Below are 19,274 nucleotides of genomic sequence, written 5' to 3'. Positions count from 1 at the left end.
AATGCCCTTACCAATGCTGCCCAAATGCTTTTCAGCCAAGAATTGTGTGTGATCTGGGATATGGCATTTTGCATATCAGCTGGTTTACCTGAAAAACAAAAATCCTTTAACATCTAGAGTCTTTCTACACTGGAAACTTTTTCTAATCAGCTTTAAAAGAAATCCAGCTACATCAAGTTCTAAAACGAGTTAGAGATGGAGCATAAATCCAATTTAAAACTGCCTGGCTTGTTATTATTGAACCAAATTCAGGCTCCATGCCTCTAGGCAGTTTTAAAACCACCTAGTAAACTTCCTTGAAGTAGACAGACCTTGTAGAACATGAGCTTTTGATTGGTTGAACAAGAGAGAAGTTTTCCAGTAGGTAGCCATACAAGTCCAGACTATATCTGTAAGGCTGTCGGAACACTAAATAATAATAGTGAAACCTTCAACATGACTGGATTATCTCATCCCTTTCTGCAATATTAAAGTAAGGCATAACAACATACCTTGTTTCCTATCTAGAAGAACTGCTGGCTGCTGGCGAAGCGGAGACCTATGACTTTGCTTTCATTGATGCTGATAAAGAAAGTTCCAATGAGTACTATGAAAAATGTTTGCGTCTTGTAAGGAAAGGAGGAATAATAGCCATTGATAACGTAAGTACTAAAGTGGAGGTGGCAGTGACAATGCAAGTTAGTGCTTCTGCCTCCGAGAATCTCATCAGAATTAAGGGTGTTAATGAAATATCTAATCCATGAGTTATGGTTACATTTCAATTGCTAAACTACAAAGGGGGCTAAACACTGTAATTGTTTGTTTAAGTACATTGTTTAAGTATATTGTTCCCAAATATCTGCAGAGAGTATTTGTTAACTGCATTAGTTTGAAGTCAGGTAGAAGATAGAGCAGGGCAGCACCTTAAAGACTAACTCATTACATGAACAATTAGTTATGTGCCACTCTGCCCTGCCTAATATCTGCTGTTATTGCAGCAAACTGCAAAAACAAACTCCAGGCTCAGCTATGAATATACCCATTCTTTTTTAGAATACCAATACCTTGGCAAATTGTAAGGATATCCTTACACAATCATATCCTCTTATAATGCATCATACATAATATAAACCATGTATATGTAGAATTGATTTTGCCTAGGTCTCTGCTAATCAGTTAGTTTTGTTATTGAACAGTATGGCACAATGCAATCAGGGTTTATGTGGGTGTAGAAATACCTGATGTAGACTTTCAAATGTCTGCCTAATTTCTGAACATACCTCTCTTACTCTGAAGGACTGGTTGAAAGCTTAATATATGCAAAAAGCTTTGAGATTCTGTATACTCTTAGCATTCTGTATTAAGACAGTAAAGACAGCTATAAAACCATATAGGTATTGTTATCCCTATGATATGCAAAAACTGGGACACACAAGGCTGGTGTCAAAGTGTTTAAGCACATACAACAAGCAAGAACAATATTTTTAAATTTGAATGTTATTGTAGCACTTAAAAGACCTAGCCATAGATCAGGATCCCATTGTTCTTAGAACAAAAGGTGATCTCTGCTGCAAAAAGTTTACGGTAGAAGTCTGAGAGACTACTTATTCTTCTAGCATGGTGGTTAAGATACCCCTTTTGGAGGTAGGAAATGTAGATCTGAATACTCTCAGCAGAGAAGGGCATTGAACTCTAGACTCACGAATCTTTTGGGCTTGACACAACATTGACCATATCATGCCAGTGTCAGTAGTCAATAACATAACACGTGCCTTAACCATACTAGTGCAATGCGCTGCCTACGTTCAGAATAGGCTTTGGATTGGATTTAACTGAGCGCCTACAGTCTTTAGTTATGATTTGAACGGTTTAAAACAGCATTTTTATGAAAATGCACAGCTGCACACAAATACATGTATAGTCTTGCAATGCAGCAGGATTGTTTTTCAGCATTCTCAGGAGGCACAAACAGTAGCATCAATAGCTTAGTCCAGGGGTTGGCAATCGGTTGCCACTATGGGCCACACCCCTGCACCCTTTGGCAATCAGCAGATGTTGCAAAGGGACCTGATAGGAAAAGGCAGACAACAGGACCTTGGGGACACCTTCTCCACTATTGTGAGTTGCTGCTAATTACACGAGCTGCCATGGGTCAGACCAGATCCAGCCTGCAGGCCCCCAGTTGCCAAGCCCTGGCCTATTCAGATATAGCGTGTGTTTTACATACAATCATCTTTGAGCCTGGGAAATGCTTCTTTCAATAGGTTTTGTGGAGCGGGAAAGTATTAAATCCAAGGAAGGATGACCTAGCCACCCAAAGCATCCACCTCCTCAATGAGAAACTTCTCCGAGATGCACGAGTCAATATCAGTATGATCCCAATGGGGGATGGTGTAACATTTGCATTCAAGCTATAGTGGGAGGAAAATGCTAAGCAGCAGAAGTAGGACTGAGAAGCACCCCATCATCAGGCAAAATGAAGGTGGAACACTGCCAAAAATAACTGTTTGAACCCATGTCATGGCAAGATTGCACAGAGCTGGGAAAGCAGAACAATGAATGGTATCCAAAAATAAGTTAGGATGGGAAATTAAGATTTAGTGTAGAGTTTCTCTCTTTTTTTTGTCTTTTTCTTTTATCTTAATAAAAAGGAAGATCCCACTTGAAGTTGTCATTGTCAGACCATTGGTGGGGGAAGGGAATCACCTGAAAAGGCTAATCTTTGGAGATCCTGAATGGCTGTTGGCAATGGGGCCCTCCTTCAGCAGAGATGGTCACGATCTTAAACTACTTAAAGACTACATTTGCAGAACAAAGACTAGGGATAGGAGCCAGGGGAGCTGGGACTTAAGCAGGGTCTGCCTAGAGAATCCATACACCAGCAAGAGCAAGTCCTCATCTCTTAAATCCCAGTCCAGTCTCTGAGCCATAAAATGGTCATTCCTCTACATCTGTGCTTCCTGCTTCCACTGCCTTGAAGGGGAATTAACTACTCAGCCATTCAGGAATGAACCTCATTCATTGGTCTAGAAAATACTAGAGAGCAACCGAAAAGCAGCACTGAATAAGGAGAGGAAAGCATGTAACCCAGAACAGTGCAACTTCTGTATCACAAAGGATGCAAAAGGCAGCACACCTGTGTAGCTGAGGAGGAAGGATGGCAAAACATTTGTTTTACGAGAATTGTAGCGAGGTGGTGAAAGATACAAAATCTGGCAGGTCTACCACCATACTCGTTCCACAGTGGCATTTCTTCTGGTTTCATGCATGAAGAGGACATGGCAAGATGCATGTTGCTGTCCAACTTGATCTTAGACACCAACTGAGATGGGGTGGGAGGGGCACAGTTTGGAGGGAACCTATTGCTGCAAAATGACTGTCAAGATCGAAGGGGAAAATGAGAGATGGGTGCTGTGTAACTGGGCTCCAAAATGCAGTAGTAAAGAGCTGTTAGGGCATGCATCATACCCAGTGTTTAATATTGCTCCTCCTTGTGCTTTCTGACATGCTAAAAAGGAATGTAGGCAAGTACTGTATGTGTGTTGTGGTAGAAATTGTTCTGAGCAGATGGGTACAAAATGAAACATCTGTCTCAGTTTGTGACTATGGCAAGTACCATAAGAGGGGGATAGAGAACAGGGCTGTCCTTTTTCCCCTTAAATGTGTTTTGTTTTGTTTTTTAATTTAAGGTACATGTTTCCAGTGAGGTTCTCAGTATTAGTGCAACTGCCAAGATGCACTTGATTTGTCATGTGCTAATCAAATGAAAGGCTTTTGAGGTTGTTATTAACAGACTAAATTTTGCTGAGCAGAAAAATCCAAGCAAAACATGGTTGGAAAAAGTGTTAATTTTGTGGTGCTACTGCTCCAAATTAAAATTGTGCTCTAGAAAAGTACTTTGCATGAGTGAGATGGGAAGATACTTGCCAGGTGGTGTGAAGAACTTTACATTTCTCTAGGTCTAACCACAAAAGACAATCCAAAAGGAAAACTGCAGTTTCTAAGGCAATTAAAAAGTTACCGAGAAATTCACACTGCATAGTCACCCACTGTAAGAAGTGCAGTTCTCAGAAACCCTAGCTCTATAGAGGGTGCCAGCTGTTGATTGAATTAGACTGCACAACCGAATCAGCTCCACCATTTCCAAAAACTGGCAGAGGGGCTAAATTTACCCATCAAAACAACACCCAAATGCCTTTAGTGAGATGGGTAGCTCCTTCCCACATTTATTCCTCCAAAACAAATGGAAGTGATTACAGGGGTGTAGGTTGTAGCCCCGTTGGTCTAAGGATATAGGCAAACAAGGTTCTTTGGGTAACTCTGATATCTTTTATTAGAACTCTGATATCTTTTAAATAGTCGGGGGTAAAAAATTAAACCCGAAAGCTTACTAAGATTTTTTTTTTCCAACTGTTTAAGTTGGTCTAATAAAAGATATCAGATTCACCCAAAGAACCTTGTCTGCCTATGAAAGTGACTAGTCATTCTGAATACCAGCCTGTGACAGCTGAACATGCCCTGATAGTGAGCACTTGCCATCTCAAAAATAATCTTCATAGGAAAAAAAAAAAACTCCACCAAAAGGGAATGCCCTTAAATCGCTCTATTCAAAAACTTTGCCTACCCTTCCTTGTGCTTTGCAGTGCAAATCATGAGCTGGCCAGTGGGGACTCCAGCACCTCAATTCAGCAGTACTGGAACAATTGTATGCACAATGCAATTTGAAAACCAGGCATTGAAATCAATGACCTGAAACAATCATTAAAAGATATATTGAAGGCCAGGTACAGACACTACACTTTTACTGGTATAAGTGATCAGAAACTGGTCTATACCCATAACAAAAGTTCAGCACACACAGACAGGTTTAAAAATAGTGAAACCTAGTCTAAAATTTACCACCCTCCCCCTCACCCCTGCTCAAAGGGCAAATGTGCGTTCTGTTTGCTACCCATCTAAACTGCGGTGCTTCCAGAAAACTGCCTAAAACTTGGATCAATTCCACCTCAGGTTTTCTGAATGTCTGTACATAAGCATAGGAAAATCCTGGCTATAGATAAGTAATAAGAGTATGTCAAAAAGAAGAACCAGGACAAACTATAAAAAATGGTTTCCTTCTCCCTAAAAAGCAATTTGTCTGGGGACTGCTGTAGGGATGATTTGGCTAAGAGCTAGTAGCACATCAGATTGAAAGGGTCAGATCCACAGCTGAATGATGATGCCATTGCCCGTACTGGATGGTACAAATAACCTACTGGACTGCAGAGGTAGGACCCTGGACCATGCTGGGATCATCTACTAGCTATGAATACAAACACATTCAGATAGATTTGTTATATCAGTGGGCCCTTTACTTCCTATAAAGGCCATGCGTTTACTGAGTAATTTCCTGGTAATTGCAAGGGAACAGGCTTAGAGAAAGCACACAGCATGACAAGAAAATCTGAAAAAGAACAGCAATTACATAAGGATGGAATACAGCTGTTAATAAGTTACTGTCTATTCAAGTAATTACTGTAAATGGGGATTCCTTTCTCTAGAAAAAACATACATACAGAGTGGTACATTTCCATGCCTTGTTCTATAGCGCTTTAATTAGCATTTCATTTCACATGTTGCTGCCTTATCGCTTTCCTTGTTTGGAAAACTAAAAGCATAGGATGGAAAACATCAGGCTATGGGACACAAGTCTCCTGCTGCTGCTGACTGAAGTATTCTAGTGCTAGGGTCCCTATGAGGAATCTGGAAGGTCTGATGCTACACCCACACATTTATGTACTCCTTACAACTAATCTTTAAACATTGCTAAGTGTTTGAATACCTTGCTGAACTGGGACCCAACATTTTGTCACAACCACAGAGATTCAGTACTTGGAGCAGGTCTTGGGAGCTGAGTGAATGCTGCAAGAAGTTAGATGCTACAGTAATGATCAATAAAGTTCATAGCAATATAGCTAGGTCCTCTATTTCATTGCACTGGTTATAAGCAGCATTTCTGAAACTTTTATGGTTGGCAACTCTGTACTTGCAGGCAAGAAATTTTGAACACTTCTCTCCATCCCTGTCCCCCCACCCCCAGTTACCTTTCCTCTAAGAGGAGAAAAAAGTGCAGCAGTGATAAACCTGTACAATTTGAATTTGAATGAGGAGAGGAGTGTAATCTAACAGCACCTCACTAATTCTCTCACCACCATTCCCAATGGCATCCTCTGACTTGATTACGGATACTCACTGTTGGAGAAAGCAGCTTAAAGCATTCTCCATATACCCAGGCTGTCAACAATGGGGAAAAAACACTTTGTAGAACCTCAACAAAGAACATGCAGAGGCAAGTACTTTCCATTTACATTGGGTTTAAAACCAAAACATGCCATGTGATAGGGTAGTAAAACACCGTGCCACTAGGAGAGTAGTAAAACACTGAAACAAGTTATCCAGAGAAGTGGTGAAATTTCCATCCTTGGAGGTTTTTAAGACCCACCTAAACAAAGGTTTGGCTGGGATGATCTAGTTGGGAGTGGCCCTGCTTAGACTATGGCCTCCTGAGGTCCCTTCCAATGCTAATTTTCTATGATTCGATGTGGAGGAGCAGTTTTTATTTTTTAATTATGCCTGAAAGATTTTTTTATTATTATTTTCCTAACTATGCAATATCAGTAAAGTTGATATGTAGGTCACTCTGCTCCTGTGTCAAGGTCTGGAAACACCCAGCAAAACTTCACACACAGGAAGTGCAGCCCTATCACTGCCAAAACTAGCAAAGAGAAGCCATCCCTTCCCTTCCCTCCCCCTCCCTCCCCCCCACAAAAAAGTCCGCAAATAAAAGTTCTACCCACAACTGACCTACAAGGGTGCTAACACTTGTTGAACTTCAGATAAAAGTGTGTCAGAGGAAGGAGGTCATCTCAGATTTGCTAATGCTCAGCAAAGGCCACATCAGGGGTGGACAAAATGCAGCCCAGGGGTCAGATGCGGCCTGCCAAGCCATTCTATCTGGCCGGCGGGGCTCCTAAAAAATTTAGAATATTAATATTAATCTGCCCTGGGCTGCCTGTCACGTGGCCCTCAATGGCTTGTTGAAACTCAGTAAGCGGCCCTCTGCCCAAAATAATTGCCCGCCCCTGGGCCACATGATAGCAAGCAAACAGCAATTCTATTTGTGCTGAAATATTTCCATGGAGTCCAGTTAATTCAGGAGCTGGGGACTAAATTTTCTTTAGCATTAGATAATGAAATAAATGATCTCTCTTACTTTCTGCCAACTCAGAGCACGTAAAAAAGTGGAAGCATTGTCTGGTGGTCTGACAAACAAAATATGAGTCAGGAGATTTCACTTCTATTCTTGGCAATGCTAGTAAAAACCCTGATTCAGCAAAGGACTTAAGGATGTGCTTAAGTGCTTTGTTGAACTGAGAACTGTCTGATGAGAAGTGAAGTCCAGGTCTGTGAGGAAATGAGGTAGATAGACCATTTCAATGGGATTTAAATACTGCACATATTAACCCTTTCACAGGTGTGTCTCTGGCCTTTCAGGTAGAGAAATTGTCAGTTTCTCTACCTACAAAGAAGAAATAATACCATCCCCCTCATAGGTAAATTGTGAGGCCTTTGAAACCCCCAGATGAAGAATACTAATAAGGTCAATGGTTATATATTTGCACGCAAAGCTGTTCTGCCCATGCTCTGCATCAGAAAGGTTCTATTAATAAAAATAGTCAAGTGGAATGTTAACCCCCTCTCCCACCCCCAAAGAAACCCCCCCAAAAACCCAGCCTGCTTACAAACACACTATTGGCAATTAGAAAAATCAGCCCATGTGCTCCCATGCTCTTAATGATTGATAGAAAAGACTTTTAAAGGGGAGATTCCTAGGTTTTTTTTTTCCTTTTGATTTTTCAGAAGCTGATGTCACTGGATATAATTTACTGAGGAAAAGATAATTTTGTAACAGCTTTGTGTGAAATTGCTTTAGCCTGGTAATGATATTACTTCCTATTTTAGTTTTATTACATATAAACAGTATTACTAATTTAGAGGATGCCTTTTGAATTATAAGGGCAATGAAATTTTATAGAAATGATTTTCTCCCCTTAAATATCTGAAGCAGACCTCAATTTGCAAAATAAACTATTTGAGGTGATTTGGGGAAACCTAGTTTTCACATACTGAAGTCCTGCTCTGAAAATTGGGGGATCTTACGATGACACAAATGCTGATGTGTTCACAAGAGCATAAGCCTGAGTACAGAGATGACATGTAAGCCTACAATGTTTAACTTACCTGGAATCTGGTATAGAATTACACCAGGAAAAAAAGTCAGGTGTAAAATGATAGGCATGAAAGTTACACGAAAGTAGATGTTGTGTGTCTGTAGTTTACCCAGGGGTGGTCGTTACCTCCTGCACAGGTAGGTTGCAAGGTGAACAGCCTTTTACATGCTACCATTACCTACCTGAGTGGTGATGGGAGCAGCAGTCTACTCTATGCAGTTACCCCACCATAACTACACATCTGACTGCTCTAAATCCTGGTGCATTTAAGATCAGCATATGAAGCTGATATAATAGTTATCCAGCGTCAATATATCATCCTTGCAGGCCTCAAATCGTTTGATGGCTTTGAACATCTTGGCCCCAAATAATTATGTGGGATGACCTTCTGCTATTGGAAAGATCCAATTCCCCAAACCAACAGCATGATCTTGAATATAACCCAGTGATATCAGTGTGGTTCTTTCACTGCATGCAGTCATCAATAATGTATGTGCTGTCTTTCTCTGTCACTAGTGGTACAAATTACTAGACTTCCCAAGAGAGATGCTTAACAATTGTTAACTATTTTTCCCAGTTGGACTGTGCAAATATTAGTTAACATACTGTCCTTTTGTTCTTTTTGTTTCCCCTTTTGAACTGAAGCATGGTTGCTGCAATTAAGGGTAGCTCTGAGGGCTCCTGACCTAACCAGTAGCTTTCATATCGCTACTATTAATGCTGTTGACAATACAGTAACAATGATCCATTAATTGCTAACAGTACAAAGAAAGGAAGAGCATCTGCCTTACTTCCAAAGTAAGGTTCCAATGCAAGTCACAACAGCCCTCCACTTACATGAGCCCCCATTAACTTCAGCAGGGCTCCACATCAGCAGAGTCTTGGCTCAAATAAACCTGATGGAACTTAAACAACTTGTGTCGTTTACATCTCCACGGTCCTTGAATTAACATCTGTCCCAGTTTAAAGTTTCATCAATATGAGCTACTCCCAGGTAGTGCCTCCAGGCCCAAACTTAGGGAGGTATTCTGCAAATACTTAGTAAGCCAAGGGCTTGTCCATGCAGCCTCGGTGACAGAACCAGGAGCACCACTGAGAAGGACAGCCACTCACTAAGATTCTGCAGGTGTCAAATCCTGGAAGTGAGCACCGTACCTGCTTCAGAGTGGGCCTGATACACACCAATAAATACAGCTAAAAGAGAACTCAAGAGCTCTCAGGCTTGCTTCTTGTCACCGAGTGAAAGCAGGAAGGCAAGGTGTGCGTCTCAGCTGCTCTTCCAAGCTCATCATGGAGGCAGTGTCCTTGCCCCAAAGAGCTTGCCATTAAGTCAGAAAATAGTTGCCATCATCATCATCCCTATTTTACCAATGACCCCAGCTAATGCAAAAAGTAGTTAGGACTGCGAACATCAAAGGTTTTTGTCACCAGGCTGCCAATGAAAGGAGGATCTGGGATTCAGTGACACAAGTCCACTGAGAACTTCTGAGCTCTATCAAGTGCCTTGACTACAGGTTTTGCCCCCCGGTTAAAAATGTGGGTCCTACAGTCATGTAAGCATGTCCTTCAGGAAAACTAGACACCAACACCACAATGGCTACACTGACAACTCACTAGAAACCAGACACATGCATCAAATTATCATCTTTTTCACAGCAGATCTCAGACATATAACATACATACTTGAGTTTCAGACAGCTCCAATACGCATGAAGCCAGCCTGAAGTCAACTCAAGGTCATACAGCTCAACAGACCTGTAAGTGAGGCTAAAAAAATCTAGCTGATGGTAACCATTCAGCAAGTTTCTGAACACAGTATGTATAAATGTCAGACAACATCAATAAAATAACTTGCACATCAGAAACAAACGCACATGGTTTGCACATGCTTGGATTTCTTGGTTGCTGGATGAATTTGTCAACAAGATCAAAGAGCTGGTAGAGTTGTGGGCTGGCTTGTTAGGATCATTACTAGCTTTTGCAACAGGATGCAGCCCAAACAAGAGATACAGGCAAATAAAAGTTAGTAAGAGCAACACCTCTTAAGACTCTGTGGACTGTACTCTGGATGATGTTATGGCCTTTTCCAAAATGTGGGAAGTCAGTAGAAAGATTACATGTTAGGTAGTTTTTCTGCTGGTAACTTCCAGTTAAAAATAGCCTTTTCAGTAGAACTGATAAAAAATGGTAAATATTTATCAATATAAATACAAATAATTTATGTTCCTCATAGAAATATTTGGGGGGGGGGGCTTGTTTTTATTTTTTAAGAGGGGGGGAAATTAAAATGTTTTCCAATTTTTTGGAAAATTAATTTTCCCAATTTTCTTTTCCCGTTAAAAACAGAACATTTAGAAAGAAAAAGAGTCAAGGGGTTTTTTTGGGGGGTGGGGTTGATAAAAGACCAGTTCTCATTGATAACTTGATAATGGACAAAATTGACTTCAGCAATCCACATAGGCTTCCTTTAATAACATCCTAGGAAGCATCTCATTTGATTCTCAAAAATTCTCCTATTGAGATGCATTTTCCTCTCTCAGTCTCCTGACTGACAGACTGAATCTCTGTATACAAGGCAAAAGTATCACCTCTACTCTGGACTCTGCTCTATTTTAAATATGCAGAGCATAACATGAGGGTTTAATCAAACCTGTCTCCATCCTGATCACGTCATTACCGTTAGAAAGAATAGCAACGTGTCCCTAAACTATAGATTGATGAGCCATCTGTAAGCTGAAACAAAGACCAGAAGGAAGCTTAATTGAACAGATATTTAGAATACATTACACTCTGTCTTCTAGTTACTCACAGCTTGGTCTTCTCTTCATGCTTCTGTCCTGTGCGTCTGGAATTCATCACTGTTAACTGCATTTAATCCTTCAACCTTGCAATAAAGTGACTGCTGATAATATATAATTATGGTTTGATTCAAGTGGTGAATCAGCTTTGGGGAATTTGGGGGTGTGGGGCAGTGAGGACTTACTCTTTGATTAGGAGGCAAAAGTGTATTGCGTGCTAATACACAGTTCTTTGTCCCTCTCTAGTGGTAAGAGCACATAAAGAGGCTTGAGAGTCCTCTGCTTAGTTAACAGAGACTAATCTTTAGCTCAGGAAGTAGAGGCTCATGCTTTTACATGGAGAGGTCCTGGGCTTAATCCCCGTGTGTGGTGTGACCAGAGGCATCAGACTTGGTCACAGCCCAATACTTAATCCACCATCATGGGAGTTGTGTCCTTGAAGTCAATGGCTAGGGACATTCATTACACTTAAAGTGATTTAAGTGATCAGAAACTGTTTAAACCTGTAACAGAACAGACACTCAATGCATATAAACCAGTCTGAAAATGGCTGAGACCAGTTTGAGATAAACCTGGTCGAATGTAGTTCAGACTTAACTGATTTGGGTCAAACCAGTTTATGCAATGTCTGTCCCAGACCCCTTCCTGGTTTAAGTTAAATCAGAGTCCTCTAGCATCCCAGATGCTTTGCAACTCTAGACGAGGCTCTGCTCCAGCCCAGCAGGGCTGGCCCCTCCCCTCTGCTCCCTGGCTGCAGCTCCAGCAGATACAGTGGCATCTGCCTGGCTTTCTCCTGCTTTCCCCCCCACCACCCCTCACCACTCTATGCTCAAGCAGAGATTCCCCCCCTCCCCTCTGCCTTACACAGGCACCTCTCAGCATTAGCTAGTAGGGCTGTGCGAAGTTTCAGTCCCCGATTCAATTCAATGGCAAATCTCTGAGTCTCTTTAATCTCTCCGAATCAAATCAGAACCCTCCAAATCAATTCAGACATAGACACAGCTTTAAATGTTTTTTCTACATACCTCTAGGTAGCAGGCAGCTCGTGAATGCTGCGATGCTGGGGCACATGGAGTGCGGAGTGGTCCCCAGTGCGCTTGGCAGCAGACCTGGAAGTGGACCAGAAGCACTTCTGGTCCACTTCTGGGTCCACCAGGGAGCGCGCAAGTGCCCCCCCCATGATCCTGTGGCTCAGCAACTGGTGCCTCCTGGGTCTGGGGGGAGCAACCGGAGTCCTCCCGCGGTCGTTCGCGCTCCTGCGTACTCCGGGCAGACTTCTGGTTTTGCTGCTGAGCACATGGAGGGCCCCTCCACATTCCTGTGGGACACTCCATGCACCCCAGCATTGCAGCGTTCACAAGCTGAGCTGGTACCTCGAGGTATGTAGAAAAAACTTTTAAAGCTGTGTCAATGTCCAAATCGCTGATTCTCCAAATCAGCATCAAATATTCAGATTCAGCCGAATCGAATCAAGAACAGTAATCCGAATCAATTAATCGAATGTCTGTCCCCGATTCAGGCCAAATCTGAATCGGAATTGAATAGGGCCCACTTTGCACACCCCTATTAGCTAGCATACTACATGCTGGCTACAGTCCGTGCTGCAGGAGATAGGACAGTGTTGGCTTAGGGCTTTCTGGAGCTAATCAACAGGTAGCTGATAATGTCGCTCCATTCCTTCCTTGGAAAAAGTTGTCTAAGAAGAGCTTGAAAGCTGTTGTTTTGTTTGATGGGCTGATAAATGCTAATAACTCTCTGTGCAACTCCCTGTTATGTAACTCAGTGCTCTGTTATCAACAGTGAGAGGTGGAAACCCCTCCCTAATCAGAGAATCCTACTGGGCCTTTCCATACCCCCCTCAAGTCAGCACTGTGGAAGGGAAAGGGGGGGCGCTGTTCTAGCACCCCCTGGCTTCTAGTCTGAGCCACTGAAAGCATGTGCCTGCATTTCTTAATCCCAGAGGGGATTAATGTGCCTGCATTTCTTAATCCCAGAGGGGATGTCTGGGTGGTTACAAACCAGTTTAGCCTAGACAGGTTAAACTAACCTACAAAGATTGAATCAAGTCAGGTTCAGGCTTTTTGAACGTCTGTCCTTGGTTAATGAGTATAAAAGCTTTACAGGCCTGGCAGCAAAGAGTAAAAAATGATGCAAACATAGTACTGATCCAGAAATTATTGCTCAAGTGTGTAAATGCTACAGGAGCAAGTCCAAATTACAGTATGGTTTCATAGATTTCATAGACATTAGGGCTGGAAGGGACCTCAGAAGATCATCGAGTCCAGCCCCTCCGCCCGAAGGGCAGGAAGTCAGCTGGGGTCACAGGATCCCAGCAAGATAAGCATCCAATGTTTTCTTGAAGGTGTTCAATGAAGGCGCTTGAACCACCTCCGATGGCAGGCTATTCCAGACCTTGGGGGCTCGGACAGTAAAAAAGTTCTTCCTTATGTCCAACCTGAAACGGTCTTGCAGGAGTTTATAACCACTTGACCTCGTCATCCCTTGGGGCGCTCTGGTGAACAAACGTTCTCCCAGATACTGGTGGTCACCCCTGATAAACTTGTAGGTGGCCATCAGATCACCCCTGAGCCTGCGCTTTTCCAGGCTAAAGAGCCCCTTCGCTTTCAGCCTGTCATCGTAGGGTCTGGTTCCCTGACCTCTGATCATGCGCGTGGCTCTTCTCTGCACTCTCTCAAGCTTCTCCACATCCTTTTTGAATTGTGGGGCCCAAAACTGGATACAGTACTCCAGCTGCTGCCTCACCAAGGCCGAGTACAAGGGAAGAATGACTTCCCGGGATTTGCTTGAGAAGCATCTATGGATGCAAGCCAGCATTTTGGTCGCTTTACTAGAGGCAGCATCGCACTGCAGGCTCATGTTCATCTTGTGGTCAATGGTGACCCCCAAGTCTCTTTCTTCCGTAGTGCTAGCCAACATAGCACTGCCAAGCCTATAAGGATGCTGCAGGTTTTTCCTCCCAAGGTGGAGAACCTTGAATTTTTCAGTGTTAAACACCATCAGGTTCTCGTCCGCACATTTGCTGAGCCTGTCCAGGTTAGCCTGGATTGCCCTCCTGTCTTCAGGTGTGGATGCTTTGCCCCAAAGTTTGGGGTCATTGGCGAACTCGGCCAGTCTGTTTCTGACTCCAATGTCCACATTATTAATGAAGATGTTGAACAATATAGGTCCAAGGACAGAGCCTTAGGGGACCCCACTGGTCACAGGGCACCGTGACAATTGACTTCCGTCCATTACCACCCTCTGGGTCCGTCAGGCATCCTTACTTTTTCTCTGTAATACAGTAATTCCCCAGAGACCCAGTGAGAGCAAGAGCTCAGGTGTGCTAGAAGCCATTCAGGCATATGGAACAGACAGTTGCTGCCTCAAGGAAACCACACACTAACGCACAGTGTTGTTTGAACAGAGCCTTTAGGGAGAAGAAGAGGTCTCACCAATTTCCCTAAAAATTATTTGTTAATTAGGTAAATTGACCTATATATGTTAACCTTTGAGCCCCCTCCAGTTTGCCAAGATTGAGGCTAACAGGCACTCACAATTGTCTGCAGCCTGGAAGAAATTCAGAACAAAACCAACAGGCTTCAAAACTTGGAGCAAAACTCTCTTCTCTAGGACACACCAAAGGACTCAGGCTGGACAGGCATCTGGCTGGGGTCTTCTGACCCCAGCACTCTTTTCTGCCTTGGCAGGGGGTCAGATTTGATAATCTGTTGAGGTCCCTTCCGACCCTAGCATCTATGAATCTATAAGCCCACATGACTCTTCCATTTTCTGCTGTGTCAGCATCCAGCTTTTCCACTGAGAATGAGCATGTGTAGAAAACCAAACCAAGCCAGGAAGGGGAGGATGAAAATGGTTCTTCAGTTGGAGACAGAAGCAAATTAGTTCCCATTTGTTTGAACTTCCTATGCTGCTAGATTCCCTTTGTTTATATTACTCACACCAGGCTCATGGCCTGTATGTTTGCCAGGAGATATGGTTTTTTCTGGGCTGCAGCTCAGAGAAGCTGATGGGGTGAAAAAGCTTATGATGAAAGAGTCCTTAATAGCACAGTGAATAAAGTGTTATCAAATAAAATCCTTCCCTGATGGGATGCATCCTTTGCAGCAGCAGTCCCTGGCTACAGATGTATTCTCCAGGGAAGGCAGAGAGAAGCAGTCTACAAAGAGCACAATTGCTATCTGAAGTATACAGTCAGTGGCCTAGTTAATGGCCTAGGCAACTTCTTTACCAGCAGTTCATTCCCTCCAGGGGACATGATGCACATGGCACAGTGCATTGATAGCTGGGGCACCTCTTGCATTCTCTCCCGTACGAGGGAGAAATCCAGCTCTAATGCTTGCAGCAGCGGTAAGCAGGCTGAGTAGTCAATGTTCAGTTTTAAAAGGCCTCTCCTGAATCTACACAAAGCCAAGAAACTTTTATCCAGTACCCATAGATATGAATAGGCTTCCACTCGTATCCAGTCAAGGTCGTTTCCTTTATGCCGTTTTCCATGGCACCTGAGCAGCTTTAACTCAGCTTGACTATAGCCACACCTCAGTTAATGGTCTCGTACTTGGAGGTGTAGGTGCAGGCTTGAAAAATAAATACTTTTCAACCTGGCACCTTCTACTCCTTAAAGCTACAGCAACTAGAGAGCCACACCCAGTGTCAAACAACTGGTAGGCAAAGCAGTTAGATAAATGGAGAATTCACTCTTGCCCCAGAATTCAAAAGCAGCCTCTTAAAAAGTTCAGGTGACTTTCAATTTGACTGGGTGTCATTTTTATCCTGGCAGCCTCAGAAGGGGTCCTGCTCAGAATTCAAAGCAGAAAGGCAGTGAAGCAACCACTCAGGGTTGTTTTTATAAGATTTCTGGCCCCGTCACAAGCAGGAAGTATCAGACCATAAGTGACAAAGTCTGTGCTTGCCAGATTTTTACGCTAAGAGCTGCAGGCGATGTTGAGATGACGCATGTAAATCTGAACTAGGATCACAACCTGGCCCACGCTAATAAAACTCGGAGACAGTGAATAAATCAATATGCTGGTGGAAAAATTTACCCTGTAATGTCTCTAAACAGTGGGACAACATCAAACACACAATCAACTCACTTCCAGATGAAATGTTATGCTGGATTTGTTCCAGATCATCCAATTCACAGCAAACTAAATACAGAAGCTAGGGTACCATGTTATCTGGTTTCCCATTATCCACAGCAGTATCATAGTAGTGTCCCACGTTTGTCACAAGCATGCATATCCCTGTCACAGTAACCACCAAAACTCCTAGAGAGGAATCAAAGGTGGGAATTGTTTTTCTTCACTTTCTGCCAACTCTTGTTTGATGTTCTGTTTCTCAGTCTGGCACATCCCACCCCAGAAGTAGATGCATTTCCATGGTACTCTATGTCAGCAGTTCCCAACCTTTTTTTGCAGCGACCTGCTGCTGGGAGCCGAGGGAGGTGGTGGCCTAGGGGCAGGGGAGCTGCCAGCACATAGTGCGGCTCATCCTTTGTATGTGGCGCCTCCAGCATTGCCCCCACAACCCTCATTTGGGTCGCGACCCGAAGTTGGGAACCACTGCTCTATGTACTGTGAATTCCTTCAGGATGAAAGTTTCCATATAAGAATACAGCATTACTTCTGCATAATTCTAATCACACACAAATTGGTCTCATGCATTTGCAGCTACTTGTGGGTTCTAAGTCACCTGTTTTGTCACAATAATTTTAAAGGCAATGCTTCCAAAAAGGAAATGAATAAACATAAAACCTGTAAAAGAGGAGAATTAATGTACAATTTCAAACAAGTTATTTATCTCCCTTTTTGCCTCTGCACAGTACTGTAGGGATAAGCACATAACTAGCTGCTTTAATATTTATTCCTATTATATGAAAAGTAAACATTGCTGATAAGTCACTGCTTTGCAGGGTTAGATTTCATTTTTTAGAGACTGCTTTAAATTAATTCAGAAGCAAACATTATCTTTTCCTCTTATTCATATATTTCCCTAATGAGTTCTAAGCAAATTGTGCCTACTTATATTTTATGATTTTAAATAATTAAAACATTTTATGAAGGCAACTAAAATTCTCCCCAGAGTTAGCAGAAAGATTATTGATTGGACAGATCTCAAGCTACAAGAAAAAAAAAACTTAGACTTTAGTTTAAAGGCTCATAATTTCACTTCTAGTCACCTAGTAAAAACAAAGGTTTTGTGCTTTTTTTTACTGCAATCTTGGGAATTACCCCTGGGGGGTTTTGGTTTTGTTTTGCTTTGTTTTGGGGGGTTGCTTTTGTTGGAGGTTGAGCAGTCAGAAACAAGCAACATTTTTTTTTTATATTGATTTGTAGGAGACCGCTAATGTGAGCATCTTATTGCCAATATAACAAATAAATTGAATGTCTGACTACAGCATATATTTGTAATAACGTGGTTTCCATTACTGAGAATAAAAGCTCTGCCGTATGTTCAGAGTTTAACTGAAATCTGCACATGCAAAACACAGTCATGTAGGGAGCCCAATTTTCAAACATAACCAGGACACAGGTCCCATGTCTGGGGCCTGAGCCTCTTCTTACAGAATCACCATGAGTTTTGTCAGCCACTTCAGCTGAAGCAAGAGTGGGCCTTTGGGTCTTCACATCAGCTTTACCATCAGTAAGTGCCTGAAAGTGACACTGCATGGTTCAATACACAGGATGCTAGACTAGGACTTTGGAGTTCTTTCTTCCATTCCTGGCTCTGCTACTAACCCACTGTTTGACCTTGGGCAAGTCACGTTACCTCTCTCTCAACTCTCCACACCCCACTTTTCCTGTCTCATATTTTTTTGTAAACTCTTGAATCTTACTATGGGTCTGTACAGTACGTAATATAAAGGGGATCTGGGTTCAGCTGGACTCAGTCTATGCTCTGCTGTAATACAAATATCATCGTAATAGCAATAATAAATACTTCCAATGCAACACTATGCAATGGGCTCAGCCAAGATCTGGCCCAACTCTGCTAGGTGCTGGACAAACAGAGGATAAAGGACGGTCCTTGCTACGCTGAATTAGTAATTGAGCTAAAATTCTCCTCTTCCAAACTCTCAAGGGTTTAGGGAATGCAGAGTCCTCATACTGATACCATAATGCACTCAGCACTTTCCTTTACTGCAGTTTAAGAACTGTAAATAAGGATAGGAAGCCAGCACCAAGCAACCACCCAATTTTGTATGGAAGTGCTACCCAGGTCACTAGAAATTCATGGATCTCCAGTTAAGAATCAGCAGTCGAGGAGCCTGACTGAAAGCCCATTAGAGTCAATTTAAAAACTCCTCTTCACTTCAGTGAACTTTATATCTTAGGACCACTGTTATTCAAGCCAACTTCTGGAAACACTCCTGCAGGCTGAGAATTACAACAATTGGCTGGAAAAAACGATTAGGAATACATCTCTGGTGTTCTTCGTTAGGTCAGATCCTTCCCTTTACACAATTAAAAGAGGACATGTCAAAACAGACTGTTCAGGGACAGTCATTTTTCCAGAGAGGTCCCACAAAACCAGCGGAGTATTTCCATCTCCCGTCTAATTGAAGCTAACAGATGAATAAAGGAGGACATGCCATACTTCTTGCCTACCCCAGTGTTGCTGGAAAACCCACAATACCCCAAAGTGACAGTGGCACAGGGTGATCATATAGGGTAGCCGCTATTTAGTGTCAATTGAAAAGTCTTCTTTACATCAAAGCAACTCCTGTTTAGTCCGATATTTGACACAATGGAGCTTGAGCATCTTTGCTTGTTCCAAAGGAATGAAGAGGTTGGTCTCTCTGAATACAAGGTACATTTTCTCTCTGGGATTATGAAACACTCTCATCAGCTGTTGGTGTGCAGTTCTCAGAACTGCTCACAAAATGTGCTTAATATTTGTCATAAGAGACCAGCAAAGGACTCTCAGAAAGACATAAGGGAACAAATGCCCCAAAATGGACCCATGGCACTGAAAAGTGAAATTACTTTGCAAACAAAAGGCAGGTATGTGTGAATGGGAGGCTTATTTTATTATAATCCTGCCTAGCACAGTTACCACAATTTGTTGATGAGACTAGGACTGCCTCAGCTGTCAAAAAGGGCTTTCTGCTGGGATGCTCACTCACTCAGCTCTGCACAGGATGGGATTTCTGCATGCTGCTCTCCCCTACTTGATATAGAAAGCAGTAGAGGTGGCAGGCCAGGAG

The 19,274-nt window shown here is 42.6% G+C and overlaps 1 protein-coding gene across 12 annotated transcripts in view; it reads left to right on the top strand.

Annotated features, from left to right (window-relative positions):
- Positions 1–19,274, top strand: part of COMTD1 (catechol-O-methyltransferase domain containing 1) — a 66,222-nt gene that overhangs the window by 9,418 nt on the left and 37,530 nt on the right. For 5 of the 12 annotated variants that reach the window (XM_025212950.1, XM_025212947.1, XM_025212942.1 and 2 more), the window contains exon 7: positions 508–641. In XM_025212950.1, the coding sequence (XP_025068735.1) occupies positions 508–641 (134 nt within the window). The other 7 variants (XM_025212936.1, XM_025212911.1, XM_006016297.3 and 4 more) reach the window with 5 other exon arrangements.

The sequence above is a fragment of the Alligator sinensis genome, unplaced genomic scaffold (genome assembly GCF_000455745.1).
Source record: "Alligator sinensis unplaced genomic scaffold, ASM45574v1 scaffold109_1, whole genome shotgun sequence".
In the NCBI taxonomy this organism is placed as follows: Eukaryota; Metazoa; Chordata; order Crocodylia; family Alligatoridae; genus Alligator; species Alligator sinensis.
The sequence above is the reverse complement of the archived record's forward strand: the minus strand, read 5'-3'. Positions and strand labels throughout refer to the sequence as shown.